We start from the raw sequence: 26,034 nt of genomic DNA, 5'->3' as shown, positions 1-26,034 counted from the left end.
TACTGAAGGATGACACAACATATTTCTTACAGAGCAGAATATCTAGACTTGTGCAAGTTAGAACCCGTTTCAGTCACGTTTACGAGTTAGTTTTCGCTTATGTTCTAAACGAGTAAATGTTGCATGAGAATAAGCGAAGCATCTATTGATGATTATAATGCATGTGTGGTGGACATACCAGCGCAGCAACGCTGCAACGGTGCTTCACAGCAATTGGGGCGAAGGAGCATCTGTCATGAACTGGGAACCAAATTGACACGCTGTTGGAAGGTGAAGTCATCTGGTCCTTCAACATACAGCACAGTTGCATGACCTGCATTCTAGTTTATTTTGCCTCGGTTTGCTGATCTGGATTCTCTGTTAAGCCAAGCACTTGTGCTGATGCTTTGCCTCCAATCGTCGAGACAGGGCATGCACTTAGTGATGCTTGTCTCCTTAACAAGATTATATAGATAGAGATGGTTATGCTGGTCCAGAAAATTGATCCACTATTGGTCGCAAATGGAGCGTCATGCATAATATTCTTAATGCCTAATGAGCAGATGGTTTCTTGACTATAAATAGAGTGCATCACAATGGTTGAGCACCAACAAAGCACATCTGCTCTTCACTTTCTCTTCCATTACAAACATAAACACATCATCGGTTCATCCATTAGAAACATGGCTTGCCATCAAAGATCCGCAAGTTTGCCTTACTCCAGTGAATCCAAAGTGGAGGTGGATCTGCAGGGCCTGAGGTCATGCATCTCTTCACCCTCCGCAACCATCGACACAATGTGTGGTGGTTACGCAAGGCTTGGAGACATCTACAAGTGCATAGAGGAGATCATGGGCTTGCCCAGCAACCAAATTAGCCTCTCCTTCCCCCAAAACAAGAAAATGGTAGAAGAGGAATTGGAGAGATCCCTCGTGCTGATTGATCTCTGCAATTCCATGCAAGAGAATTTAGCAGAGCTGAAGATGAGTACCCAGGAGCTGCAACTGGTTCTCAAAAGAGGAGATGATGCATCTGCTCAACTCAAGGTTGAGTCTTTCATTCGCCTCGCCAAGCAGGCGCAGAAGCCTTTCAAGAAGATCGCAAGCAGCAAAGCTAGTGGTGAATATTGCAGGCTGGTCAGGCTACTGGCGGAAGGTAGAGAGATGTCTGTCTCTCTACTTGAGTCCACGTCGCAGCTGTTGCCAAAGCAGTTCGCCACCACCAAAGGAAGCAAGTGGTCTCTTGTCCAGAAGAAAAAGGTCGTTTGCGAGGAGGTACAGTTGCAAGCGCTAGAGCGAAACATGGGAGATCTTGAGAACGGTGCGGAGCTTCTGTTCAGGAGATTGATCCAAAGCAGGGTTTCACTCCTGAACATTCTCAGCTCGTAGACACTCTCAGGCCTTGTTTCTCTAGCATATTGCGATTGGCATCTGCCTTTTAAAGGATTCACCAGTCATATAGATCCTTTCTAGCTTGTGTACTGGGTACACTACTAAATGTACATACAAATGATCAGTTGACGAAAGCAGTTTTGACTATGCCCATATCATTATTTGTGATTTCACCGATCTTTACCGGCCGGTGATTTAGATTTTCTTTTTAGCTGAATGTCATGTCGATATGTTCTCTTTCAAGTATATGATGAATGCTAAGGAACCGAAAAGGAAATTCCTCTTCAGAAAACGGCATGCAGAGTCTAGGTGAATATTAATCGTTCTGAACTTTGGTAGGAGCTTTATGTGTAATTATTTCTAGCTATAAGTTGTAGACATGTATGATTTTTATTTGATCTTACCTTTGAAACGGCCATGTTACGTCAATCGGCGCCATTATCGTTTGCCTACAATACTCTTAACAACCATGAACATGCTAGCTCTGGGCCATGTGATAGCCACTCATTATTAGCCTGATCACTAGCATAAGGTAGAAGCACATTATGCCCAGCAGATGTACTGGACTTAATCAAACACATGCCAACAATTATTTAGATCCTCTGAATAGAGGCAATACTAACCACTATCTCAGCTGATATTCTATTGCACGTGAAGTTATCTCACACCTCTTTAAGCGAGTTTCTTTTTCGGCTGGTCAAGAATAATGCTGATCCTTCTGTTCTGCGGCGGATCTTGTTGCAGGTTGATGAAACAAGACAGCGATGCTCCACGAGGTGTTGAGTTCATGCTTATCTAGATGTTACCTGGACTGAGTGTGCTTCTGTAGGTTAAGTCAACTCCTTTCCTCTCTCTTAACAACTTATAGACACTGTGTCCTAGGGAAAACATTAGGTGCACTAGCCATATGAGATGTAATCGGATGTATCCTATGCTTTCATTAATCTTTCTCCCTGGTGCTATGGCCAAATCAAACATGAACCCCCGTGCATTCCATTTTTCTCTCAGGGTCAACTGCAACGTGACAGTTAGGAAACACTAATTAGATATATTAATTTATCTCCTCCAGTTCTCGTGAAGACTGCACATTCTAACAGTTGTTTGTTATCATCTGGGCTGTTAGTAGGTTAAAACAGAAATCTGCAGTATTAAGCGAGATAGACCGGTAATTTATTCAATCGAAGTTGTTCTATATTCTCTTCTCGGTGAAATTAGGACACATTGTCACTTTGTGTCCAAGACAGAAAAAAGAGTTAACTTTCTCTATTACCGCACCCAGATTATCGACCGTGCATTCCGTTTTTTCTCTCTCGAACAGCTGAAAAATGACACATAGGGAACACTAGTTGGATGCATTTATTTCCTTATCTATATTATGAAGTACTCTTGAAACAATAATTGGATCTTACTGTAGGTGGATAAAACTTGTCAGTCGTACTCCGTGAGGTTCATGCTTATCTTGAAGCTGACTGGCCCATATTAGCATTGAACACGTTTTTGGAGGTTCTGTGTCTCAACTTTTCCTCTCATGAACTGCGATTCTTGCCCACCACCTTATAGCAGAAAACAACTCTGGGTACTCGTGCAGTCCATTTTGCCGGACATAATTGAAACATGACAGATTGGAAATACAAAAATAGCGATTTGTCTTCCTGTAGTAGTTTGCCTACGTTTGGAATATGTCAAGGCTGCACTGTTTAGTAATTTAGCAACGCGTGCTGTTTTAAACTAAGATAGACAAAGGTACCAACTTGGCTGAGGCTGTGGTGGCCATGTGAGTACATGGGATCTGCAGAGAAAGAGATACTTTCTGTCTGTATATCAATCCGTTGTGCCTTATTCTCAAATTTCTCATGCAATTGGCCAAATTGTGCACCTCTACTTCTGCTACTGAAGGATAACACAACATATTTCTTACAGAAGCAGAATATCTAGAATTTTGCAAGCTAGAACCCATTCCAGTGACGTTTATGAGTTAGTTTTCGCTTATGTTCTAAACGAGTAAATGTTGCATGAGAAGAAGTGAAGCATCTATTGATGATTATAATGCATGTGTGGTGGATCATGCCGCAGGTAGCAGAGACATACCAGCACAGCAACAGTGCTTCACAGCAATTGGGGCGAAGGTGCAACTATCGGAACCAAATTGACAGGCTGTTGGAAGGTGAAGTCTTCTAGTCCTTCAACATACACCTCAGCCGCATGACTTGCATTCTAGTTTATTTTGTCTCTGTTTGGTGATCTGGATTCTGCCTTAAGCATTGTGCTGATGCTTTGCTGCCAATTGTTAAGACATGTCATGCACTTAGTGATTCTTGTCTCCTAACAAGATTGTATTGGACAGAGATGGTTATGCACAATACTCTTGCTGCCTAACTGGCTTTGCCAGCAAGACTGCTTTTGTTTCTTGACTATAAATAGAGTCCACCACAATGGTCGAGCACCAAGAAAGCACACCTGCCCTTCACTTTCTCTTGCACTACAAACAGAAACACATCATCAGCTCATCCATTAGAAACATGGCTTGCCATCAAAGATCTGCAAGTTTGCCTTCTATCGCCCACTCCAGTGAATCCAAAGTGGAGGTGGAGCTGCAGGGCCTGGAGTCATGCATCTCTTCACCCTCCGCAACCATCGACACAATGTGTGGTGGTTATGCAAGGCTTGGAGACATCTACAACTGCATAGAGGAGATCATGGGCTTGCCCAGCAACCAAGTTGGCCTCTCCTTCCCCCAAAACAAGAAAATGGTGGAAGAGGAACTGGAGCGATCCCTCGTGCTGATTGATCTTTGCAATTCCATGCAAGAGAATTTAGCAGAGCTGAAGATGAGTACCCAGGAGCTGCAACTGGTTCTCAAAAGAGGAGATGATGCGGCTGTTCAACTCAAGGTTGAGTCCTTCATTCGCCTGGCGAAGCAGGCTCAGAAGCCTTTCAAGAAGATCACAAGCAGCAAAGCTAGTGGTGAGGATTGCAGGCTGATCAGGCTACTGGCGGAAGCCAGAGAGATGTCTGTCTCTCTACTCGAGTCCACATCGCAGCTGTTGCCGAAGCAGTTCGCCACTACCAAAGGAAGCAAATGGTCTCTTATCCAGAAAAGAAAGGTCGTTTGCGAGGAGGAACAGTTGCAGGTGCTAGAGCGAAGCATGGGAGATCTTGAGAACGGTGCGGAGCTTCTGTTCAGGAGACTGATCCAAAGCAGGGTTTTACTCCTGAACATTCTCAGCTCGTAGACACTCCCAGGCCTTGTTTCTCTAGCATATTGCGATTGGCATCCGCCTTTTAAAGGATTCACCAGTCATATAGAACCTTTCTAGCTTGTGTACAGAGCACAGTGCCAAATGTACATGCAAATGATCAGTTGATGAAAACAGTTTTGACTATGTTCATACCATCACTTCTGATTTCGCTCACATTGATATTTACTGGGCAGTGATTCTGATTTCTTTTCATAGCTGAGTCTAAGTGAAGATTAAATTATTCAGAATTTCGGTGGGAGCTGTATGTGTAGTAATTTCTAGCTGTGACTGTAAGTTGTACACATGTACAATTTTATTCGATCTTATCTTTGAAACGGCCATGTTAGGTCACAGCAATTACAGTTTACAACTGGCGCCACCATCTTTTACCTGCAGTACTCTGAACAACCATGGACATGCCAGCTCTAAGCCATGTGGTAGCCGCTCATCATTAGCCTGATGGCTGGCGCGCCCTGTTATTCCCACGGATGTACCAGACTTAAGCATATGCCACCAATTATTTAGATCCTCTGAACAGAAGCAATAATAACCACTATCTCAGCTCATATTCTATTGCACGTGAAGTTATCGCACACCTCTTTAAGCGAGTTTTTGTTTTGGCTAGTCAAGAATAATGCTGATCTTTCTGTTCTGCGGCGGATCCTGTTGCAGGTTGATGAAACAAGACAGCGATGCTCCACGAGGTGCTGAGTTCATGCTCATCTAGATGTTGCCTGGAACGTATCATGTCCGAGAGTGTTTCTGTAGGTAAAGTCAGCTCTTCCCTCTCTCTTAACAACTTGTTTTTTGAATTACAACTCTTAGCATATTAGGTGCACTAGTCATATGAGATGCAATCTGATGTATGTATCCTATGCTTTCATGAATCTTTCTCCCTCGTGCTACGGCTAAGTCGAACTTGTACACCCGTGCATTCTATTTCTTTTTCTCGAATAACCGAAACATGACAGATAGGCAATACTAATTAAATACATACGTGCATGTATCTCATTATCCTATATTATGAAGTACTCGTGAAGATTGCGCGTTCTATCAGTTGTTTGTTATCATTTCGGCTGTTAGGTTAAACCAGCAACTTGCAGTAAGTGATAGACCGGTAATTTATCCTGTGAAACTTGTTTTATATATTCTCTTCTCAGTGAAAATGGGCACAGTCAGTGTCACTGTGTGTGTTAAGACAGAATATTTGCTTTCTTACTCCCTCTGTAAAGGGAGTACTTTCTACATTACCGCAGCTAAATTCATGGCCTTCTATAGCTCCCATGTTAAGATCTGCTGAGCTGATGCCCCTGTTATGTTTTCTAATATCGAGGTACTATGGCATTTATGAAATATTAGCTTGCATAGCTATTCTAGTTTGATTCGAGTTTAGCCATGAGATAAAGATTTGAAGCGTCTGTTAAGAATTCTAGCGCATGTGTGGTGGCCCATGATGCAATTAGCAGAGACATGCCAAGAAGGCAACAGTTCTGCACGAGGGTTGAGGTGCGGGTGTAACCATCACACGTTGACAACCAAATTGCCAGGTTGCCAGAAGGTATTTTGCCAATCTTTATTATGAGACGAACCACTCGTGCGGATACTTTGCCATCTATAGACGAGACATGCACACGCTCTCCATCTCGCTCATTGATGTCAGTTGCACTAACCAAAATAAGAGAGCAGCCGTTTTGCCTAGGCGGCCGATGATTAGGCCGCAACAGAGGACTTGCTCCATTATTTCCTTTTGGTTCTCGACTATAAATAGAGCGCGCTGCAAAGTTCTCAACACCAACAAATTAAGCGCATCTGCCTTTCATTCTCTCTTCCGTCACCACAAACAGAAATAGTACATCATCAGTTGAGTTCATCCATTAGAAACATGGCCTGCCATCAAAGATCTGCGAGTCTGCCTTCTATCCCTCACTCCAGTGAATCAAAAGTGGAGCTGGAGCTGCAGAGCCTGCCGACACGCATATCCTCGCCTTCCGCGACCATCGACACGATGTGCGGCGGTTTGAGGAGTCTCGGAGACATCTACAGCTCCATAGAAGAGATCATGAGCCTGCCCAGCAACCAAGTCCCCTTGCAAAGGAAGATGGTCGAGGAAGAGCTCGACAGGTCACTTGTCCTGGTGGATCTCTGCAATGCCATGCAGGAGAGCCTGGCAGAGCTGAAGGCAAGCATCCAGGACCTGCAGCTCGCCCTCAAGAGAGGAGATGGCGCGGCTGTCCAGATCAAGATCGAGTCCTTCATTCGCCTCGCGAAGAAAGCGCAGAAGCCTTTCAAGAAGATCGCAAGCGGCAAAGCTACCGTCGAAGGCTGCAGGACGGTGAGGCTACTGGTAGAAGCAAGAGACATGGCGGTCTGTCTGCTTGAACCCACGTCGCGCCTCCTGCTGAAGCAAATTGGGGTCGCCAATGGAAGCAGATGGTCTCTGGTCTCACAGAGGTTCCAGAAGAAGAGGGTTGTCTGCGAGGCGGCGAAGCTGCAAGTGCTGGAGCACAGCGTGGCCGACCTTGAGAACGGCGTCGAGTCCCTGTTCAGGAGGTTGATCCAGAGCAGGGTTTCACTCCTGAACATCCTTAGCTCCTAGATGCTTCTCAACTCTCAAGCCTTGTTACTCTACCCATCTTTGTACATTATACCAAACATACATACAATGGAATGATGATTACATAGTTTTGATCATGTATTTTGTCAACTGATCACTTCTATCCATGTTTCTTTCTTGTTTACGATGCTTCAACCATGTCCATACCGTGGATTATCTTTCTTTTGTGTATATGATGGATACAGTAGGAAACAAAAAAAAGGCTCAATTTTCAGAATCTATTGTATATATGCATTATGTTTATTTAGATCATCTAAGAGAGGCAAAAATAAGCAATATCTCTGTATCTCAGCTCATATTCTATTGCACGTGAAGTTCTCTCACGGCTCTTTTAGCGAGTTTCTGCTTGGGCTGGTCAAGAATAATGCTGATCTTTCTGTTGTGCGGCGGATCTTGTTGCAGGTTTATGAAACAAGACAGCAATGCTCCACGAGGTGTTGAGTTCATGCTCATCTAGATGTTGCCTGGACAGTATCATGACTGAGCGTGTTTCTGTAGGTAAAGTCAGCTCTTCCCCCTCTCTTAACAACTTCTTTTTTCAATAAAGCTCTTAGCATATTAGGTGCACTAGCCATATGGGATGTAATCTGATGCATCCTATGCTTCCATGAATCTTGCTCCCTCGTGCATTCTATTTCTTTTTCTTGAATAACCAAAACATGACAAATAGGCAATACTAATTACATACATACATGTATCTCATTATCATATTATTATGAAGTACTACTCGTGGGGTTGTAACAGTTGTTGGAGCTCAGCGATAGAGCGCTAATTTATCCAATCAAACTTGTTATATATTCTCTTCTCAGAGAAAATAGGATGCAGTCAGAGTCCATGTCAAGATCCCATGTTATTACTTTCTACATTACTGCACCTAGATTCATGGCCTTCTATAGTTCCCAAGATCCGATGAGCTCGTGCTCCTGTTATGTTTTTCAGTACTCCCTTCGATCCATATTAATTGTCGCTGATTTAGTACACTATGAGCTCAGAGCTCGTGCCCCTATTATGTTTTCCAATACTCTTTTCGATCCATATTAATTGTCGTTAATTTAGTATTAAGTTGTACTAAATCAGCAACAATTGATATGGATCGGAGGGAGTAGTAAAATATGACATTTATGAAATAGCTCTCATAAGAAATGTTACTCTAGTTTGATTCGAGACTATTAGTTTAGCCATCAACTAAAGATTTGAAGCGTCTATTGAGTATTATAGCGCATGTGTGGTTGACCATGATGCAATTAGCAGACATGCCAAGAAGACAACAGTGCTGCTGCACGAGGGTTGAGGTGCGGGTGCAACCATCACACGTTGACAACCAAATTGCCAGAAGGTATTTTGCCAATCTGGATGATGAGACGAACCACTCGTGCGGATACTTTGACATCTATAGGCGAGACATGTACACGCACTCGATCTCACTCATTGATGTCAGTTGCACTAACCAAAATAAGAGAGCGCCAGTTTCGCGCGGATGATTAAGCCGCAGCGGAGAACTTGCTCCATTATCAATTCCTTGTGGCTCTCGACTATAAATAGAGCGGGGTACAAAGGGTTGAGCACCAACAAAACACATCTGCTCTTCACTTTCTCTTCCATCATTACAAACAGAAATAGCAGATCATCAGTTGAGTTCATCCATTAGAAACATGGCCTGCCATCAAAGATCTGCGAGTCTGCCTTCCATCCCCCACTCCACCGAATCCAAAGTGGAGGTGGAGCTGCAGGGCCTGCAGACACACATCTCCATGCCTTCCGCGACCATCGACACGATGTGCGGCGGTCTGAGCAGGCTCGGAGACATCTACAGCTCCATAGAAGAGATCATGAGCCTGCCCAGCAACCAAATCGGCCTCTCCCTGCCCCTGCAGAGGAAGACGGTCGAGGAAGAGCTTGACAGATCACTTGTCCTGGTGGATCTTTGCAATGCCATGCAGGAGAGCCTGGCAGAGCTGAAGATGAGCATCCAGGACTTGCGGCTCGCCCTCAAGAGGGGAGATGGCGTGGCTGTTCAGCTCAAGATCGAGTCTTTTGTTCGCCTGGCGAAGAAGGCGCAGAAGCCTTTCAAGAAGATCACAAGCGGCAAGGCTACCGCCGAAGGCTGCGGGGCGGTCAGGCTATTGGCAGAAGCAAGAGACATGGCGGTCTCTCTGCTTGAATCCGCGCCGCGCCTCCTGCTGAAGCAAATTGGGGTTGCCAATGGAAGCAGATGGTCTCTGGTCTCACAGAAGTTCCAGAAGAAGAGGGTTGTCTGCGAGGCGGCGCAGCTGCAAGCGCTGGAGCGCAGTGTAGCGGATCTCGAGAACGGTGTTGAGTCCCTGTTCAGGAGGTTGATTCAGAGCAGGGTTTCACTCCTGAACATCCTTAGCTCCTAGATGCTTCTCAACCCTCAAGCCTTGTTACTCCACACATCTTTTGTACATTATACCAAACATACATAATCGAATGATGATTACACAGTTTTGATCATGTGTTTTGTCAACTGATCAGTTCTATCCATGTTTCTTTCTTTTTTACCTTGCCTCCACCATGTTCATACCGTGGATATCTTCCTTTTGTGTATGTGATGGATACAGTGGAAAACAAGAAGAAGAAAAAGTGCATCATGTCAGAATTTATTATCTTTAGGCTTCACCCAGGTTCCCTGAAACTTACTATTTCCTTCTCCATGGTGATCGTCTTACCCAGGTTAACCCACATTGGCACGTAGGAGTAATCTTCATGTGGTTGATCTTGCTGGTTGATGCATCAGCTTAGCTTAAAGCCCATGTCCCAACAACTTCAAATAAAATGGAACTGCAATTGTCATTGTGAATTTTCAACGGTTCATGTGAAGTTCATGTGGTTACTTCACAAAGGTTACTCAACAGTTCGACATGGCAAGAATCACAAGGAGCACAGGATAATAGCTCCATGATAATGACAAGATGAACTGATGATAATTTGCATGCCATTATATAAACAGAGGAGATGCTTTTACAGTACAATCGGCAAAATTGGCTCAAACTTGTACAACTTGCACAACAGAAGGTAAGCTCAGCTAAGTCGGCTCTTAATACAACATACAAAGAGCGAACACCACAGTCCGGTCCTGAACATGACAGGGACTAGCTAGCAGACAAGCACATAGGCGGACATAGAAGATGCGAGGCACAATGAGCCGGCACTGAAGCTAAAGAGCTCTCAGGTCTACTGCTAGCATGTTTCTGCCCTAAGAGTGACCACTGCAGCGCGCCACGCCTTAAGAGACAACAGCTACAGGTATGGTCCTCTGAAACCACAAGTATGCTCTGAAACCACAGCATGGTTGCCACGCACATATTCTGATCCTATATCACTGACCCAGGTTCTGTCATCACCTGCTGCACAGCAAACAGTAATGCACCTTCCTTCTGCATCTCCTGGATGAGTTGCGCGGACCTTGGTGTCCGTGAGACAACAAAACCACAGAGTTTAAGTGGCTGAGCTTCTGGATTTGAGCAGGGCTGTCCATGATCAGCTGGGCCGATATTTGCAGAGACTAGAGCTTGCACGTCAACAGGGGGCAGGCAATTGCCAGACAGCGCTTCCTTTCCTAGTTGGTTTGCATCCAGTAAGGGTTGATTCTCGGGATGCACGACCTGGTCCAGGGTGTCACTTTGTGCCATGTCTTGCTGGTCCAAGGCATGCTGTTCTTGCGCATGTTCTTCCTTTGAAACATGTGCAGTACAATCTTGTTCCACTGGAAATCTTCTGATCTTATCTTTTCTGGGCTTGAACATTCCCCATAGATAGGGTTTCCCTTGGAATGCTGCAACAAGACAGAAACTAATGACTGGCTGACAAATTACTACAAAAGAAAAATTGACATGGAGCAAAAAGGCCTTGTATAAACCATACATGCTCCACCATGACAAACAAAACAATGTTCAAGTAGGCAGTATGAAAAATCATGCACAACTGCATTACACATTACTATACCAAATGCAGTTTACTACATTAGTGGTAGCATAGGCAGATTAGGTGTAATATGGTATATTTTCAGGATACTCATAATTTTGAATAATGAAATCTGCCATATGACTTACTCTGATGTTCCACTGGTAGTACACCAGAAGGGAAGAGAAACAGCTTCCTCAAACCAACAACAGCTTCTAGAACAATTCCACTATCAGCGAGATGCTTCGCCAGCTCATCCAGCTCTTTATTTGGCCTAGAGGATCAAAGAATGTCAGACCCTAGTATGTGTAGAAGAAATAAGACAAACAACATGCACAGGCTCAACAAACCTCATATCACCCGAAAAGAAATACAAGCCAATGCTGTCAGCTGTAGGTACCGGTGCCTCAAAGTGCTTTGGACATGATTCCGATGTAGAAAGCTTGGCCGCTTTCATTATTGGTGGCAGTGATCTTGACAGTTCCTGCACCTTCTTGCCTGCTTTGGTTGACAGGTGTGCAGCCAATGGAATATAGTTATTGTTGATCTTCATGATTCCACTATCAACATAAAGAGACCATATTAGCACTTGACAGAAGAAAAAGAAGTATGCAAGTAATGGAATAAAGGGCATGTAACATACGTCCAACAAGGTATATCAAGGGGTTGCCCGCCAATACATTCTGAAATGACTGGCATCCTTGAACATCCAGCATTCGGATTTCTTACAGATGCATTTTCATCTTCCTCTGCCTCTACGCTTCGTTGCTTCTTCACCTGCTTATGATTCTTCAAACATCGATTCAAATTTCCTGACCCCAAAGCTTCTTTACCTTGTTCTACAGATCTTCTCTGGTTCTTCGCAGCATTTTCCACGCATTTTCTTTGCTTCTTCACATGTTCATTATCATCACAAGACCGGGAATTCAGATCTTCTGCCTGTAAGGCCTCAGCATCTTCCTCTTCGTCATAAGTTAAAATGAGTTTTCTTCGTTTCTTTGGCTCATCACTCTCGCGTAATTCTTTCGATTTTGAAGAGAAACCTGATGCTTGCGCTGCACAACTGCTGCTTGGATTATTCAATGCGCAGCTGCTTTCCATCAGCGCCAGATCCATGTTTTCTGAAGGTCTTGATCTGTCCACAGAACGTCTGCGCAGAGAGTAGGGCTGCAAGACACTGGTAACCATACCTCTCTCCTGTGAAGGTCTTGATCTGTCCACAGAACGTCTACGCAGAGAGTAGGGCTGCAAGACACTGGTAACAACACCGCTCTCCTGTGAAGGTCTTGATCTGTCCACAGAACGTCTACGCAGAGAGTAGGGCTGCAAGACACTGGTAACCATACCTCTCTTCCGTGAAGGTCTTGATCTGTCCACAGAACGTCTACGAAGAGAGTAGGGCTGCAAGACACCTGTCTTCCGTGAATATCGGATGCCATTGTTAGCCAGCCATGACTTAACAATTTTCTTATCTTTTCCCATCTTTGAGTGCCCAATAACTTTATCATTGCTACCATTGTCTTTCCTGGGTGTGTTCTGGCAAGTTCGTACTGGTCTACCACTTTTTGACCGTGCAACATTGGCATTTTCATTCCCACTTATAATACAGGCTTTCTGATATTTTGTTCCATCAGAAGCGTAATTTTCTGATTGCTTACGCTTTCTAGGGTTGATTTTTGTTGACTCACATGGACCAACAAACTTGGAAGGCAATAACTCATTGTTAATGCCTTCCTCTTGCAACAACTCATTGCTAATGCCTTCCTCTTGCAACAACTCATTGCTAATGCCTTCCTCTTGCAACAACTCATTGCTAATGCCTTCCTCATGCAATATCAGCTGAAGAGGCACCTTTTTTACGGCAAGAGAAGATGTCTTTCCTGCATTACATTGGAGGTTTATTGCATCTCGGTTACCATGTGCTGGCTCAGGATCTGTAATTCCATTTACCTTGCAAGAGTTAACTATCTTTCTAGCAACACATATTCGCCTTCGCATCTTATTGTTTTTGGTGCTTGATAAAAGCTCATCTGATCTTCTATTTGCTTCATCTGAGTTACCTTCACCACAACTCAAGCTTTCATTTGCCATTTTGGGATTTGATCCTTTGTGGTTCTCCAATTCAGAGGCAACGGTTTCCATGTCCACCAAGCACCTTGTTCTTTCAGCACTGTTTTCCTGAATAGCCGCATCTTCTAGTTCATTTGAGGGACTTGATTGCATCAGTGGCATTGCCCAAGAGTCCAAACGCTGCTCTAGAGGATTCAAGACATCCACACTCCCTGTCTCCAGATCTGATCCTAGCATCGGCTTTGAATGATTTGGTGCAAACTTTGATGCTACAACAGTCTCCTCCAATCCTTTAACCAACTTCAAAGGTTCAGATTTCTCTATGTTTACCAATAAACCATCTGCTTGCTCCATGCTTACCGATGTAGAACAAGACTTGTCCACAATCATTGGGCGGGATCCCTCGACCTCACTCATTAGAGAAAAAATATCACCCTTTCTTCCTGGTGGAACAAAACCCTCAACATACTTCGATGAAGCAAAGCAGCCACTCCTTGCATTTGGGAGATCAGGACAGTCCATAGAATCTGAAGCAAGTTTAGAACCACCAATTTCCTTTTGCAAATTGTTGGGTTCAATACTTGAAGCATGATCCAAAGCCAAATTACTTGAACCATCAAAACTCTCCGGTGTGCAAATTAAGTGCCCATTTATATCCTCCCCTTCCTTCTTACAATCAATGAGGTTGGGTATATCCCGAACAGAGATTTCACAAGAATCTAATGTCTCTTCAACACATCGTCCCCGACTCGATGTGTCTCCACCCGGGACATGTTCAATACTTTCATCAAAACTAGCTTCTCTTTCTCGGCATGGTCTATTTCTACGAAGTCCGCGTGCCTTCGTTACCTTCTCTTGCTCGACATTTGGTTCATTGACTACAGAGAAATCCAACTGGGTGTTCCTTGGTTGCCTTTGACAATTTGTGTCTCCTGGCGACTTAATGGCTTCACTCTGTTTTGGGATACAATCACTACATGACCACTCCACTGCCGAATCGAAGTTTATCTCATCCAAACAATATCTACAAAACAACAGACCATGTTAAGTTAAAGATATAGCTTGGATTATTCAAGATGTTAATAGAGACAACCACATGTCAAGAAGGGATTTGCCCTCATGGCAATGTAAAATGTTGTTGTAGAGTCAACTATAATGATGATTGGTTAGTCATCCTCCCATAGTAAGTTCCATCCACTACAGAGCCAAACCACTTACACAACACAACAAAGCCTTTGAAATATCTTCAAAACACAGCTAGTGACTCTCTGCGACCCCGTAGCACTTCATGAGCAGTACTACTGGATTGGAAATAGGTGCCAAGCAATTCGCTTATGTGTCGGGAGTTACAGAACCCAACCATTGAGAGTTACCCTATGTGTCGGTTTGTTTAGAGGCGGTGTAATAGCCCCGGACCAACATTTCCTTAGAAATTGATTGTGCATCATGATCATCTCATCAACATTATACTCCCTCCGTGCGTTCCGAATTACTTGTCGCAGAAATGGATAAAAATGAATGTATCTAAAACTAAAATACATCTAGATACATCCATTTTACAAGTAATTCCGGATGGAGGGAGTATTTATTTAATTTTGATATAGGATTGAGGATTAATTCAACACTCCAATTTTTCTTGAAGGGCTAAAACCCTAAATTGTGCCAATTGTCCAAAATGCCCTTCCTGAAACCTACAATATTTGGCAAAAACCTCATAATCATTATGTGGGCCCTCCTGGAATTTTAAGGTTTAAAATGGATCTCTACTTATATGGCAGGTAAATTATGGCGATTGCATATAAAATCTTGCTGAGATTTTAGCGCATCATGTACTAAGGGACGTGTAGTCATGGGCTAATCTACTAGAATGCTAAGGTTTCATCTTTCACTTTTCTCCCATCATCCCTTCATCCAACCTTCCACCCTCCACCATTTTTTTTTCTAGATTTTCATCCCCTTCTTATGGTATAGCAATAAATTCATGGCCATACAAGCAAATAAATACAACATCAATCAATCTCTTATTTTATCAGTTTAAGAAATAGCTGGAAAATCTATACTTTATAACCAAAACAAATCTTATTTTGTATATTTGCTTTGAATAAAGATTTGTCCCGTATGGTATTCTTGTTGTGTTAAAAAATATTTGACCCCCGTGGCAACACACAGGCACATACCTAGTCTGGCTTAAAACCCTAAGCATAACTAATTGAGGTTATTTTCCTATAAAAATATAAAAATGACCCAAAAAATTATGATTCTTTTTGTGAGGCTTCATTATAGTACAAATAAACCCCACAAAAATTTCATAAATTTTGGAGTTCCCAACAAATTATAAATAGTGAGTAATTATTTTAAATGAAATAATTAAGGAGAGAGAAATTGCTACTGTGCCGCAATTCAACCAAATGCGCCAAGGGCGCAATATAGCTGCACAACGCTGCAGCTAGTAGCTAACAGGCCGGCCCATATAAACACTAACTGGCCAACCAACCCTAGCCAGCCCACCACCTAAGGACCAAGGCCCATCTAGTCTATATAAGCCCGATCGGCCACCCCCACCTACCCTAGTGAAAACCCTAGCAGCTAGGAGATGTAGACGCCCACCTCAAGCCTGATCCACCGCCGCACCCTTCGTTCCCCCTCCCTCTCCTAGATCGCGCCATGACCCCCAGCAGTCCAACAACCGACATCTCCTGCACCGACCATGGCGATTGTCGTGCCTTGCCGCACCATAGCCCTACCAACGCTACCTCCATGGCTCCCCATCACCGGTCGCTAGCCTGACGCCCGACCATTTGCCTTCCCAGTCTACAGGGACGCCCCTGCACCTCGTCGACGAGCCACCTCACCCAGCATATCAGGCGTCCTCGACCACAACCACCTCGAGCGCCTCCCTATGCCCTCTGTCAGCGGCGAAGCCAAACTCAAGTATCTGTGGGCTCGTTGCTAATTATTTGAAAAAAAATCACAATGAACAATTAGTATACCGTGTTTCAGGCTGTTTTATTCAAAAGTTATGGGGTCAGCTAACCCACAACCAACATATAGAATCACCTCTGCCCTCTGTCGACCCAGTCATTGACTTTGGCAGCCCCTACCCAGGATCATTGACGAGCTCAATTCCGCTTCCGTCGATCGCCCACATCCACCGCCTTCGAATTCGCTCACCCACCAGCCCCGCTACACATGTCGTCCACCGTCGCCTCCGTATCAGCGCCACTCCAGACCCGACAATCAACGACCATCGAATCTGTTTCCAACACCGAACGACTCCACCACCTAGCTAGTCCAACGAGGCCCCGCCAAATTCGTCTACAACTAGAACCACCACCCCGCAAGTACCTCATCGCCAATGACCACCGTGGACGCACCACCAAGTTCAATGACGACGACCCACAGACCCGATCTGCATCACCTGCACGCTACAAGTTTATCACCTTCAAGGCAACCGCCGAGTGCGATGACATGCATACTCAAATAATGCGTAGGTACTTGCTCCATGGTTGAGATTTGACGTATGCATGCGATGTATGAGATGCACCTAGTGTATTATCTCCGCTGATGAACCGGATCACTCCCTGTAGCAGAACACAACACACACACACACAATTGGGACCAATTGCGCCAAAATCTCTAATGAGAAACTAGACAAGCATATTGTTGTTGTGAACCCAAATCACTGCCATGGCTACCAACTTGTGCTTGTCGTGGCACGAAATCGTAAAACGCATATTATATATCAAATTATTTAGAAAATTGCATATAACCTTGATGTGTCATTCTAATGCATGTTAACACCATAAAATTGTTATTTAACTCAAATAACATTATGACTTCCTATTGACATGGAGAAGGAGTTACTTTATATAAATGATTCTTCTTCATTTAACTTTTGCAATTTGACTAGTGCATCCCTCATAATCTTATGCCATGTTCAGATGAGCCCTTACATTAATTGTTGAAATTAGTGAAAATGTTATGCTTAGTGTGTTTCGACTCCAAATAACTTGATGGTGTTGCATTAGATTATTTTCAGCTCCGCACCATATTCATGCTTGTTACACTTCATGTACTAGCCAACGCAACTAAAAGTACGAACTGATGGAAAGAGCTAGGTAACATATACACTTCAACACTCCCTCTCATGTGTGATGCGAAAATTCAACACATGGATAGATTCAGAGGTATATGTGAAAAAAAGGGGGTAACAACAATTTTTAGATAAATTGCAAAAGCCAGGACTTGAACTCAAAACCATGGGCTCTGATACCATGTTAAGCTTAATGTAGTAGCCAACACAACCAAAAGTCTGAACTGATGGAAATGGCTAGGCAATATTTACTTGCATTCATGTAAGTACCACTAGATGAATGCCCAGATTGGGGTCTTTTGGAAATGGTTCATGTGATGCATTCCAAGTTCAATTAACATGCCTCTTGTTCATTAGGATAATCTTGCATAACCATATACATGTCAAGCATTGCATTTCATGAACATACTACATCTTTGTTGGCTTCTTCAAGATAGGATTTGAAGATGGCATCAGTCGTTGTGATATTACCTTTACTTTCTAGTCCTATCATGAGTAGTTACTTGGTTGTGTTCTTTGCCTATTTAGCCCTTCTTACCGGTCATGGTATGCATGCTTAGGATTGTTGCTTGAGTCATGTTATATCTACTTACCATTGTTTATGAGTAGCCAAACCTGGCTCTGATACATTGTTATTGCGCTATGAATATACTTATGTTCATATGTAACAAAGGCAACGATTGGAGGCCATGTTTGGGCACATGGTGTTTGTTCAACTGAGCTAAGAGCATCTCCAGCCGTCCGGCCCCCAGGACGCCGAAAAAGCGACATCTAGGGCCGAACCGGTGTTAATTTTGGCGTGGGGGCGAACGTGTTCCCAGTCGACGCCCCCAAATTGGCACAAACACGACACAAACACGGCACAAGCTCGGTGAATTCATTCAAATTTGTACAAAAAACAGAAAACATGATTTAAAAACTACGCCTAGCCCTACTACGCCGTCGCTACCGCCGCCCGCCTTCTACATGCCGAGGAGCCTGTAGAACCGAGTGTAGTCGCGACCGTCATCGTCGTCATCGTCGTCGCCCTGCGTCCCACCGGAGCCGCCGCCGTCCCTGCTGCACCCCTGACCAGGGTCGCAGACGCGAGGGGGGTTGGACGCCTCGGGCGCGTCCTCATCGTCGTTGTCAAGGACGACGATGCCGCCCTCGTCCCGTCCGTGGCGCCGAGCTTTGATCTCCTCGTAGGCCCAGCGTTGGCGCTCCACCTGCTCGCGGACATAGTCCGCCTTCGCCCACTTGAGGGCGGTCTCGTCGGCGGCAGCCATCTCCTCGTGCTCCTTCACAAGGAGCAACCCTGTCTCGATCTTCAAACGGACAAGGCGAAGGGAACGAGGGGAGGGGCAGCCGCCGCCCTCGTTGATGACAAGGGCGGCGCTGCAGGTGCAGCGCCCAAGTGGCGTCTCCTGCAGCTATGGCTTGATGGGCGCAGCGCCGGCGGCCCAAAGGAAAGCGAACCGGAGCCCGACGATGATGAGGTCGCCGTCTCCATTCGCTGCGGTGTCCAGGAACTACCACGGCGGCGAGAGAAGGACAGGGGAGACGTGTACTCAAGGCGTGGCGTGTGTCCGGCCTCAATGTGGTCGAGGACGACCGGGCACGCCCCACCATTCGCGCTGCCCGTCATAGTTGAGGTGGTCGCGGGGCACGACGCCGTTTGCGGAGGCGACCTGGTCGGCATGGCGGCGGTCTAAGTACATCGTCCATAGGTTGTGGCTGTCGGCAGCATACCTTGGCTCGTTCCGTTGCGCCTCCGACAGCGATGAACGGATGCATGCTATCTCGGCGCGGCGTTCGGCACCGGTGGGCGCCGAGGGCACAGGGACGCCGCCGGCGTTCAGCCTCCACGAGCCCGGCACCCGCATGTCCGGGGGCGCCGGGTAGTCGCCCTCATAGAGGAGGCGCGCCTCGTCCTCGCGCAGATGGCGATGGCCGAAGCCATTCGCCTCCGTGGCGTCGCCTGGGTAACGCTCGACCATTGCTCATCGGCGGGGGGAAGAGTGGGGAAGAGGGGCTACGATGGCGAGAAGTGGCGAGTTGTGGCGTTCACCGGCAGGGAGGTCGGCTTTTATAGCCGAAGATGGTCGGTGAGAAGCTGCCAGTCGGGTACCGCGTGGAGGGAGCGGGCGGGACGCGCATCGCGGCGGCTTTACTGCGCCGCCCGTGAGACATCAATGGAAGGCTGACCGACGCGACGGCGTGGCAGCCTTGGCATTGTTTCCCAATGGAACTAAGGCGATGAGGACGACGAATGAGGCGAGTCGCTGGCTCGGCAAACCCGCTCCAATTCGCGCCAAAATTGTTTCCACCGGCACCCCCTATCGCCGAGTTCAGCCTGGGTCCGCCGACGCGAAAATCGGCCCGAGCCAGCGAAAAATGGGCTCCTGGGGGCATTGGGCCATTTTTTCGGCGCCAACAACAAGAAAGGGGCTTCGGGTAGGCCTGTTGTGGGCGCGGCTGGAGATGCTCTAACACTATGACCCGACAACATGTTTGGTAATCTTGGGAAGGGGAGCAGAATTTAGAGGAGGGAGTTGTGACAAGATTAGACATGGGAAGTGCTATTTTATTCCAAATTCCTTGTTTGGTATGGGTGAGATTGCATGTGGAAATTTAAGAGGGGTGTTTATTCCCTCATTTTGTTAGTGGGAATTCATGTGGACTTAGCTGAGAGATGGCAACATAAGTTATGATGAAGGGACGAGATGTTCTATGTAAATCAATTCCCACCCACTCCCCTGTTGATAAAATGGTGGGAGTTGACTCTTTGCAATCCATTCCTAAATTCCCATTCCTTCCGACCAAACAAGCAACTTTATGTTTTAGATCTCCTAAACTCCCATTCCCATTGTAGCTCTTTATCTTGATCAAAGACCGAGCGTACCAAACTCTCAATGGGAGAGAATAGGCCCCTCTCATGACCTAGTACCTAATCCCCAGACCTGTCCAGGGGCCCCATAGTTCAGGCTCCCCTTTTGGCATACAGGTAGTTGCATGAATCATCTTCGTCTACAATAAGTATAAGATGTTATTTTTATCATGGGATGATGTTTTCACCTAATGTTTTCATACATATAGGAATGTAGCCGAGCCAAGTGATTATCCTGGTCAAGGCTCTAGACATCTTGGACCACGCACACAATGGTCGGGTCTGACTCAAAGCTATCGTTGGACTCTCGATTCGGGTACAACTCAGTTGGGTGGCTCGTTGGACTTATTCTACAACGTGTGGGAAGTGTTTGTGGCTTATCTCACTCCGCCAACATACCGTGCATGCTACTCGCACAGGCACCAAGAGCAATAGGCACGTGTTAAGGTACAATGTTACATCCCTATAGGATTAAATTTATCCAAATAGCCATGTCCAATGTTATGGATGACTTGGTGATTTTGTACTTGATACTAGAACAACTTCAACTAATAACTAATAAAACTTGCCAACTTAGGCATGAGTGCCATGGATATACTTATGGGTGATGCGAGGGGGATTCATGGTGTGGTGTCATGCTTGACGTTAGGATACCTGAAGCAAGTTATCATGTGTGCATTCATTGTCATTGTTTCAAGCATTGTTTGGAGAACCTGGTGCATCTGATCACAAAACCGTCGCCCCTATAAGATGAGAATCTTGAAGCATAGTGGCTCTTTTCTCTAGGTTGCCTGTACAAGGCATTAACCCCTTAGGCTCGAGCGAACTTTATGATACCATTGGAACTCTCATAGCCTTTGTATTCCCAACCACCACTTGTTCTTGAGTCACATTTTAGGGCAACAGGCAAGCGATTTCAAAGACCAATGATAAGCCGAAGGGGAGGCAAGCAATGGCGAGGAGAAGGAATTAGGGGCTAGAGAGCTTGGAAAGTGTCTTCAATGGCCACACTAGAGAAATTGAGGAAGAGAAGGTCACGCACATATGACAGGACAATAGGAATAGGCTAGTTTATTACTCCCTCCATCTCAAAATAAGTGTCTCAAGCGATCTCAACGACCAATGGTAGGCCTAAGGGGAGGCAAGCAGCAGCAAGGAGAAAAAAAGTAGGGGCTAGGGAGCTTGGAAAGTGTCTTCAATGGGTCACATTGGAGAAATTGAGGAAGAGAAGGTCACACGCATATGACAAGAGAATAGGAATAGGCTAATTTATTACTTCCTAACCAAAACATGATTTTCTATAAACTGGTTATTCAAAAAGAAGTTCGTAAAACCAATTTTGCTAGAAACCAGTTATAAACTCTTACTATGTGTGGCTAGTGTTCAAAACGATGCCCTCCGTCAAATGAGGCAAACTGGTGTGTCTGAGACCATTGGGGGCATAATGGTTGTGCGCTCCTTGCCTAATGTTTTAATGCTCTACTAATGCACAATTAGTAGAGGTCCATCTTTAATTTATAGATCAACAATATATGCGATTTTTTTATAATATAGGACAATGCTACACAACATTGCCATATTTCAGTTCTACTATGAGGCGACCACTCCTCTCTCTTCCTCTCACGTACATGCATTATAATGTATATGGTACAGAACGGCGTCACATTTTGTACAGCATGCGACCACCACTCCACTTCTTTCTCTAGACATGCATGCAACCAAAAAGAGGCCAATGTATGTAAGCATCAACGAAGATTCCTTCGTTTTAAACTTTTTAAAATGTTTTATCCCCAAACCGTAATCTAATTGATCCCGTGTTGATATATTTTAGCGACTTCTCTTCTATAAATAATTGCCAGATTAATATCACTTCCTAGATTGTAGTCACTTCATTACTTAATTCTTAGTTATACCAAATTATAGCAACTAAGTTACCAAGTTACTACTAGATGTCATTCTCCCCCACCTATGCAGACTTGCTTGGAATACTTGAAAACTCAGTTTGTAGTCCTACATAGCACTGGAGTGCTTGACAACACATGTAAAATATTGCATGGTAACCACACAATATTATTGTGGCAATTGTTCATTGCTAATATGACAACCATGTTATACATATGGCAACTTGTAGTGACAAAAAAGATCATACAAACATGCCAACATGGGTTCTTTTGAAGCTCTCAAGACAAACTCAACGACAAAGACAAATTTATAATTGGATTAACGATTTGTAAAATAAATCATTTTAAAACCTGAATTTAATAATTAATGTAACGATGTCCGCGTGAGGTGGAAGATTCATGCATATATGTGCTCTCATAGATATAGATAGGGATAAAGGCCAAATCATGAATACTTTAGAGGAGAAACCAAAGCCTCATTAGCTTTCGGGGATTTGATTGATGGAATTACCCCAAGATTTTCCGTAAAGCATGTGGCTAAGATTGTTTGGATTCCAAAACAGTGATAGTTTCTGTATTGGTATAATAAACTCCACCTGTTCCATGTTATAAGGTTATAAGGTGCATAAAGTTTTCCAATCAAATGTGTATGTTTGACCAATATTTTAGAAAAAGTAGTATTAACATCTATAATACCAAATATATAAAAATTAGATCCATCATGAAATGTATTTTCATATTTTATTTATTTTGTATTAATGATGTTGATATTTTATTCTAGAATCCTTGTCAAACATATACATGTCTGACTTCCGCGAAAATTTATGCACCTTATATTATTGAACTATGCACCTTATATTATGAAACAAAGGGAGTAACAGATATAGATACAATAGATCAAAGGAGGACCAAATTAGGGAAGGAACCATAGGATGAGCAAATTAGGCAAAAAGAACAAAGTGTCATCAATTGGGGGATAAGACTAAGGGGGTATTTGGTTTGTGTGTTGGGACTGAAAAAGTCCCTAGCAAACCAAACAGATGGGACTTTTTGCTAAAAGTCCTTAAAAGCACCTCCTTGAGAGCCTTTTTCAAAAAGTCCTAGGACTAGAGAACCAAACACCACGTAAATTGTCCCAAGATTTTTGCATATCTTTCCCCAAAATATGACACCCACTTAACTATGAAAACTGGCATCATAATCAATATGCATGGCCTCAATCATTTGGATTCCAATATACTCAGCAAAGCAACAACGCCCTTCTTTGAGAGTCAAAGATAGTGATAGATATGGATAGGCGAAAAGATCAAAGGATGGCCAAATTAGGGAGAAAGAACAAAATGTCATCGCCTTTGGGGGACGCGATCCAATTAATCCAAGAATTTGGTATTAATTCTCCCCAAATTCCCAAATTATGACTGCCACTAAATTGCAAAAATAGCATCAAGAAGATGGGTAGCAAACTACGCAATCACTTTAGCCTGGACCAAAAGTGGCATGAATAAATAAAATCTATGCATTTAGTAAGAAGTAAAATCCTCTGATATTGCGTTTTCAGATGAAAAGCATGGGGCATGGTGACTAATAGGAGTAGATATCTAGCAAGATCGAGAAGCATACCGATGCCTAGCAGCATTGTTGCAGTTGATGCATCGCAGCAGAAGATGACTGTAGCCTACATCTCCGCACTCACCACAGACATCATCCTGCACAAGAAAATTCACCAAAAGATGTATTGTCGAATTAGCATTGGCTTCACAGATCTCCCAAATAAATAGTCTCAGTTAATCTCATCCACTCTAAACAGACAACACGTTTGGTTAGCAATTTTTTCACTATCTTCCGATTACACCGGCTCGTGATTACGTTACCGGTGTTTGTTTAGGTCCGGCCGGTTTCAGATCCCTCTAATCGGAAACAACTCTTCTCAAAACCAAAAAAGGCCTATACGGATTGGCATGGGAAAACACCCCCCCCCCCTTCTCTCTATTCTCTGCTCGTCCTGAATATTTTTCACCACAAGCACGCTGCAACAACCAGCAGCGCCGTAGTAGATCTTCGTCCGCGTCCACGGAAAACACGGCCGGCGATCTCCCTCTGCTGTGAGCAGCAGCGTCGCGATCTTGCGTCACCACCATTGGCAGCAGCGCTGGTTTCCTTTCGCCGTCGTGAGGAGCAGCGCCGGCGATCTCCCCCGCCATGAGGAGCAGCACCGGCGATCTATCCCCTGCCGTGCGCAGCAGCGCCAAAGATCCTGCCGCCGTCATGAGCAGCTGGCATCCTCGTTTTTTAATGCAACCCAACCCACCGCTTCCTCTTCCCTTGCTTGAACCAAACACATCGTGCAAACGCATAGTTCCCGATCTAATACAGCGTATTCTCATTACAACACTGAATACATTACCTGTACCCAACCAAACGCGTCAGACAGATCGCTCCCATCCCTCCTACAAAAGGACCATGTCGCCGGCGGGGATCAAGGCAAATCCGCTGCGGCCCCGGCCCCGGCCCCGCCGCCTCCACCGGGAGAGGAAACCTCGAGAAACCCCACAGGAGAAGGACAGAGACGATGCCCAGACTATGAAGCAGAGAGAGAAGAAGACGTACCACCATCTCGCGGCGTCCCCTCGGATTTTCCGCCTCCCGAACTAGAAGAGCTTCGCAAACCCAGCACCCCCAGACGAAGCAGCATCAGCAGATGGGGAAGGAGAGAGCGCCGCTGGCGGCGGAGGGGACTGACACCGAAAGGAACAGAGGCGGCGCTAATAGGGGAAACGCTGCCCGTATATAGGGCTTTGCGACGTGTCTAGGGTTTCTTTTTACCTTGAGATCTGCAACGTGTCTTGGTGGTGAGGGCCGGCGGCTGCCTCGTGTCACCCCAACGGCTGGATGTGCGGGGCATCACCTCCTTTTAACCTGCGGATCCTTGGCCGGCCCACATCGCGGCAGCGCTGCTTCGCTTATCTTTTCGTTCGCCTAAAAAAGCCTTTCCGTCTTCTTTTTCTGTTCGTGTCTTCTTTTGCTTGTTTATATGGAAGTTGATTTGTTTCTGAAAAATAATAATCTAGAAGTTGATTTTTCCATTCTTTTTAGTTTTGCAGTTTTCTGTTTGGTTTTATTTCGTGTTTCCATATCCTTTTTCATTTTTGTTGTTTTCTATTTAAAGATTTGGTTTTTCTTTTGCTTTTTTCCACATCTTTTATTTATTTTTGTGATATATGGTGAGAATTTTTTAAATATACAATAAAGTTATTTTAATGGACAGTGAATATTTTTTAAATACACATTGCATACTTTTAAATATATGATGAATATTTGTGTAAAATAAATAAACATCTTCTAATATACAATGAATGTTTTCCAATTATATAATGAATGGTTTGTAATACGCACTGAATATATTTTTGGTATACTAAACATTTTTAAATCACATATTGAACATTTTGTAAATATATTAATTATGTTTTAATATATTCTTAAATGTCTATCTCCTAATAAACAAGATTCTATTTTTAAACGACAAAGGAACGAAAGAAAAAAATGAAAACCGCTCGAAGGTAGAGTGGTCGGCCCATTTGCCTCGGCTTCAAGGGGAGGCTACCCTATTTTGATGCCCGCGCGCGTTCAATAGAAGCTCTCCCTTTTTAACGATGGTGGTTTATATTTGCGCGGCGACTGTATCTCGCATTAAACGAGCCATAGGCTAGCATCGCTGAAGGTTTTTCCTTCTTGTAGGTTACTGGGCCGACCTGTGTCCTGTGTTGCTCCACTTTTAAAAAAAGGGGAAGGAAAGGGGGAACCACGCGCGGCGCTCCTTGCCACTCGGCTAATCTCGTGTTCGTGTCTAGTAAGTTAGGCGCGTTCTACTTAAGGCGAAAAAACAAGTTTTCCTGTTTTTTCAATGGGTTTTTCGGTTTTTTTGTTTTTTTCCTTTTGTTTTCACCGGGTTTTCTATGT

At 44.5% G+C, this 26,034-nt stretch overlaps 5 protein-coding genes across 7 annotated transcripts; 4 read left to right on the top strand and 1 right to left on the bottom strand.

The window, feature by feature from the left end:
* Nucleotides 1–327: 327 nt before the first annotated feature.
* LOC125550896 lies at nt 328–1,545 on the top strand. Its single transcript, XM_048714010.1, has one exon. It carries the CDS (start codon nt 576–578, stop codon nt 1,365–1,367), a length of 792 nt encoding a protein of 263 aa, XP_048569967.1. The 5' UTR covers nt 328–575; the 3' UTR covers nt 1,368–1,545.
* A 620-nt stretch (nt 1,546–2,165) lies between these two features.
* LOC125550893 lies at nt 2,166–4,771 on the top strand. The gene is made up of 3 exons (XM_048714008.1): nt 2,166–2,195; nt 3,444–3,534; nt 3,715–4,771. Exon 3 carries the CDS (start codon nt 3,803–3,805, stop codon nt 4,601–4,603), a length of 801 nt encoding a protein of 266 aa, XP_048569965.1. The 5' UTR covers nt 2,166–2,195; nt 3,444–3,534; nt 3,715–3,802; the 3' UTR covers nt 4,604–4,771.
* Nucleotides 2,829–9,687, top strand: LOC125550897. Its single transcript, XM_048714011.1, has 5 exons — nt 2,829–2,873; nt 3,444–3,534; nt 5,282–5,377; nt 7,626–7,721; nt 8,475–9,687. The coding sequence occupies exon 5, from the start codon at nt 8,876–8,878 to the stop codon at nt 9,599–9,601; it is 726 nt and encodes a 241-aa protein (XP_048569968.1). The 5' UTR covers nt 2,829–2,873; nt 3,444–3,534; nt 5,282–5,377; nt 7,626–7,721; nt 8,475–8,875; the 3' UTR covers nt 9,602–9,687.
* Nucleotides 5,389–7,606, top strand: LOC125550898. The gene has a single exon (XM_048714013.1). The coding sequence runs from the start codon at nt 6,492–6,494 to the stop codon at nt 7,203–7,205; it is 714 nt and encodes a 237-aa protein (XP_048569970.1). The 5' UTR covers nt 5,389–6,491; the 3' UTR covers nt 7,206–7,606.
* Nucleotides 9,688–10,159: 472 nt separating the features above from the next.
* On the bottom strand, nt 10,160–24,951 carry LOC125550892. Of its 3 annotated transcripts, none has more exons than XM_048714007.1 (7): nt 24,685–24,951; nt 23,698–23,783; nt 12,905–14,238; nt 11,788–12,874; nt 11,495–11,704; nt 11,294–11,418; nt 10,160–11,016 (listed from the first exon to the last, which is right to left on the bottom strand). In XM_048714007.1, exons 1-7 carry the CDS (start codon nt 24,688–24,690, stop codon nt 10,556–10,558), a joined length of 3,309 nt encoding a protein of 1,102 aa, XP_048569964.1. In that variant the 5' UTR covers nt 24,691–24,951; the 3' UTR covers nt 10,160–10,555. The 3 variants fall into 3 exon arrangements, with proteins under 3 accessions (XP_048569964.1, XP_048569963.1, XP_048569962.1); XM_048714006.1 differs by having other exon boundaries at nt 11,788–12,934; nt 12,965–14,238; XM_048714005.1 differs by having other exon boundaries at nt 11,788–14,238.
* Between the last annotated feature and the right edge of the window lie 1,083 nt (nt 24,952–26,034).

Source organism: Triticum urartu, chromosome 4 (genome assembly GCF_003073215.2).
Source record: "Triticum urartu cultivar G1812 chromosome 4, Tu2.1, whole genome shotgun sequence".
Classification (NCBI taxonomy): domain Eukaryota; kingdom Viridiplantae; phylum Streptophyta; class Magnoliopsida; order Poales; family Poaceae; genus Triticum; species Triticum urartu.
This window is presented reverse-complemented; position numbering and strand designations above follow the sequence as displayed.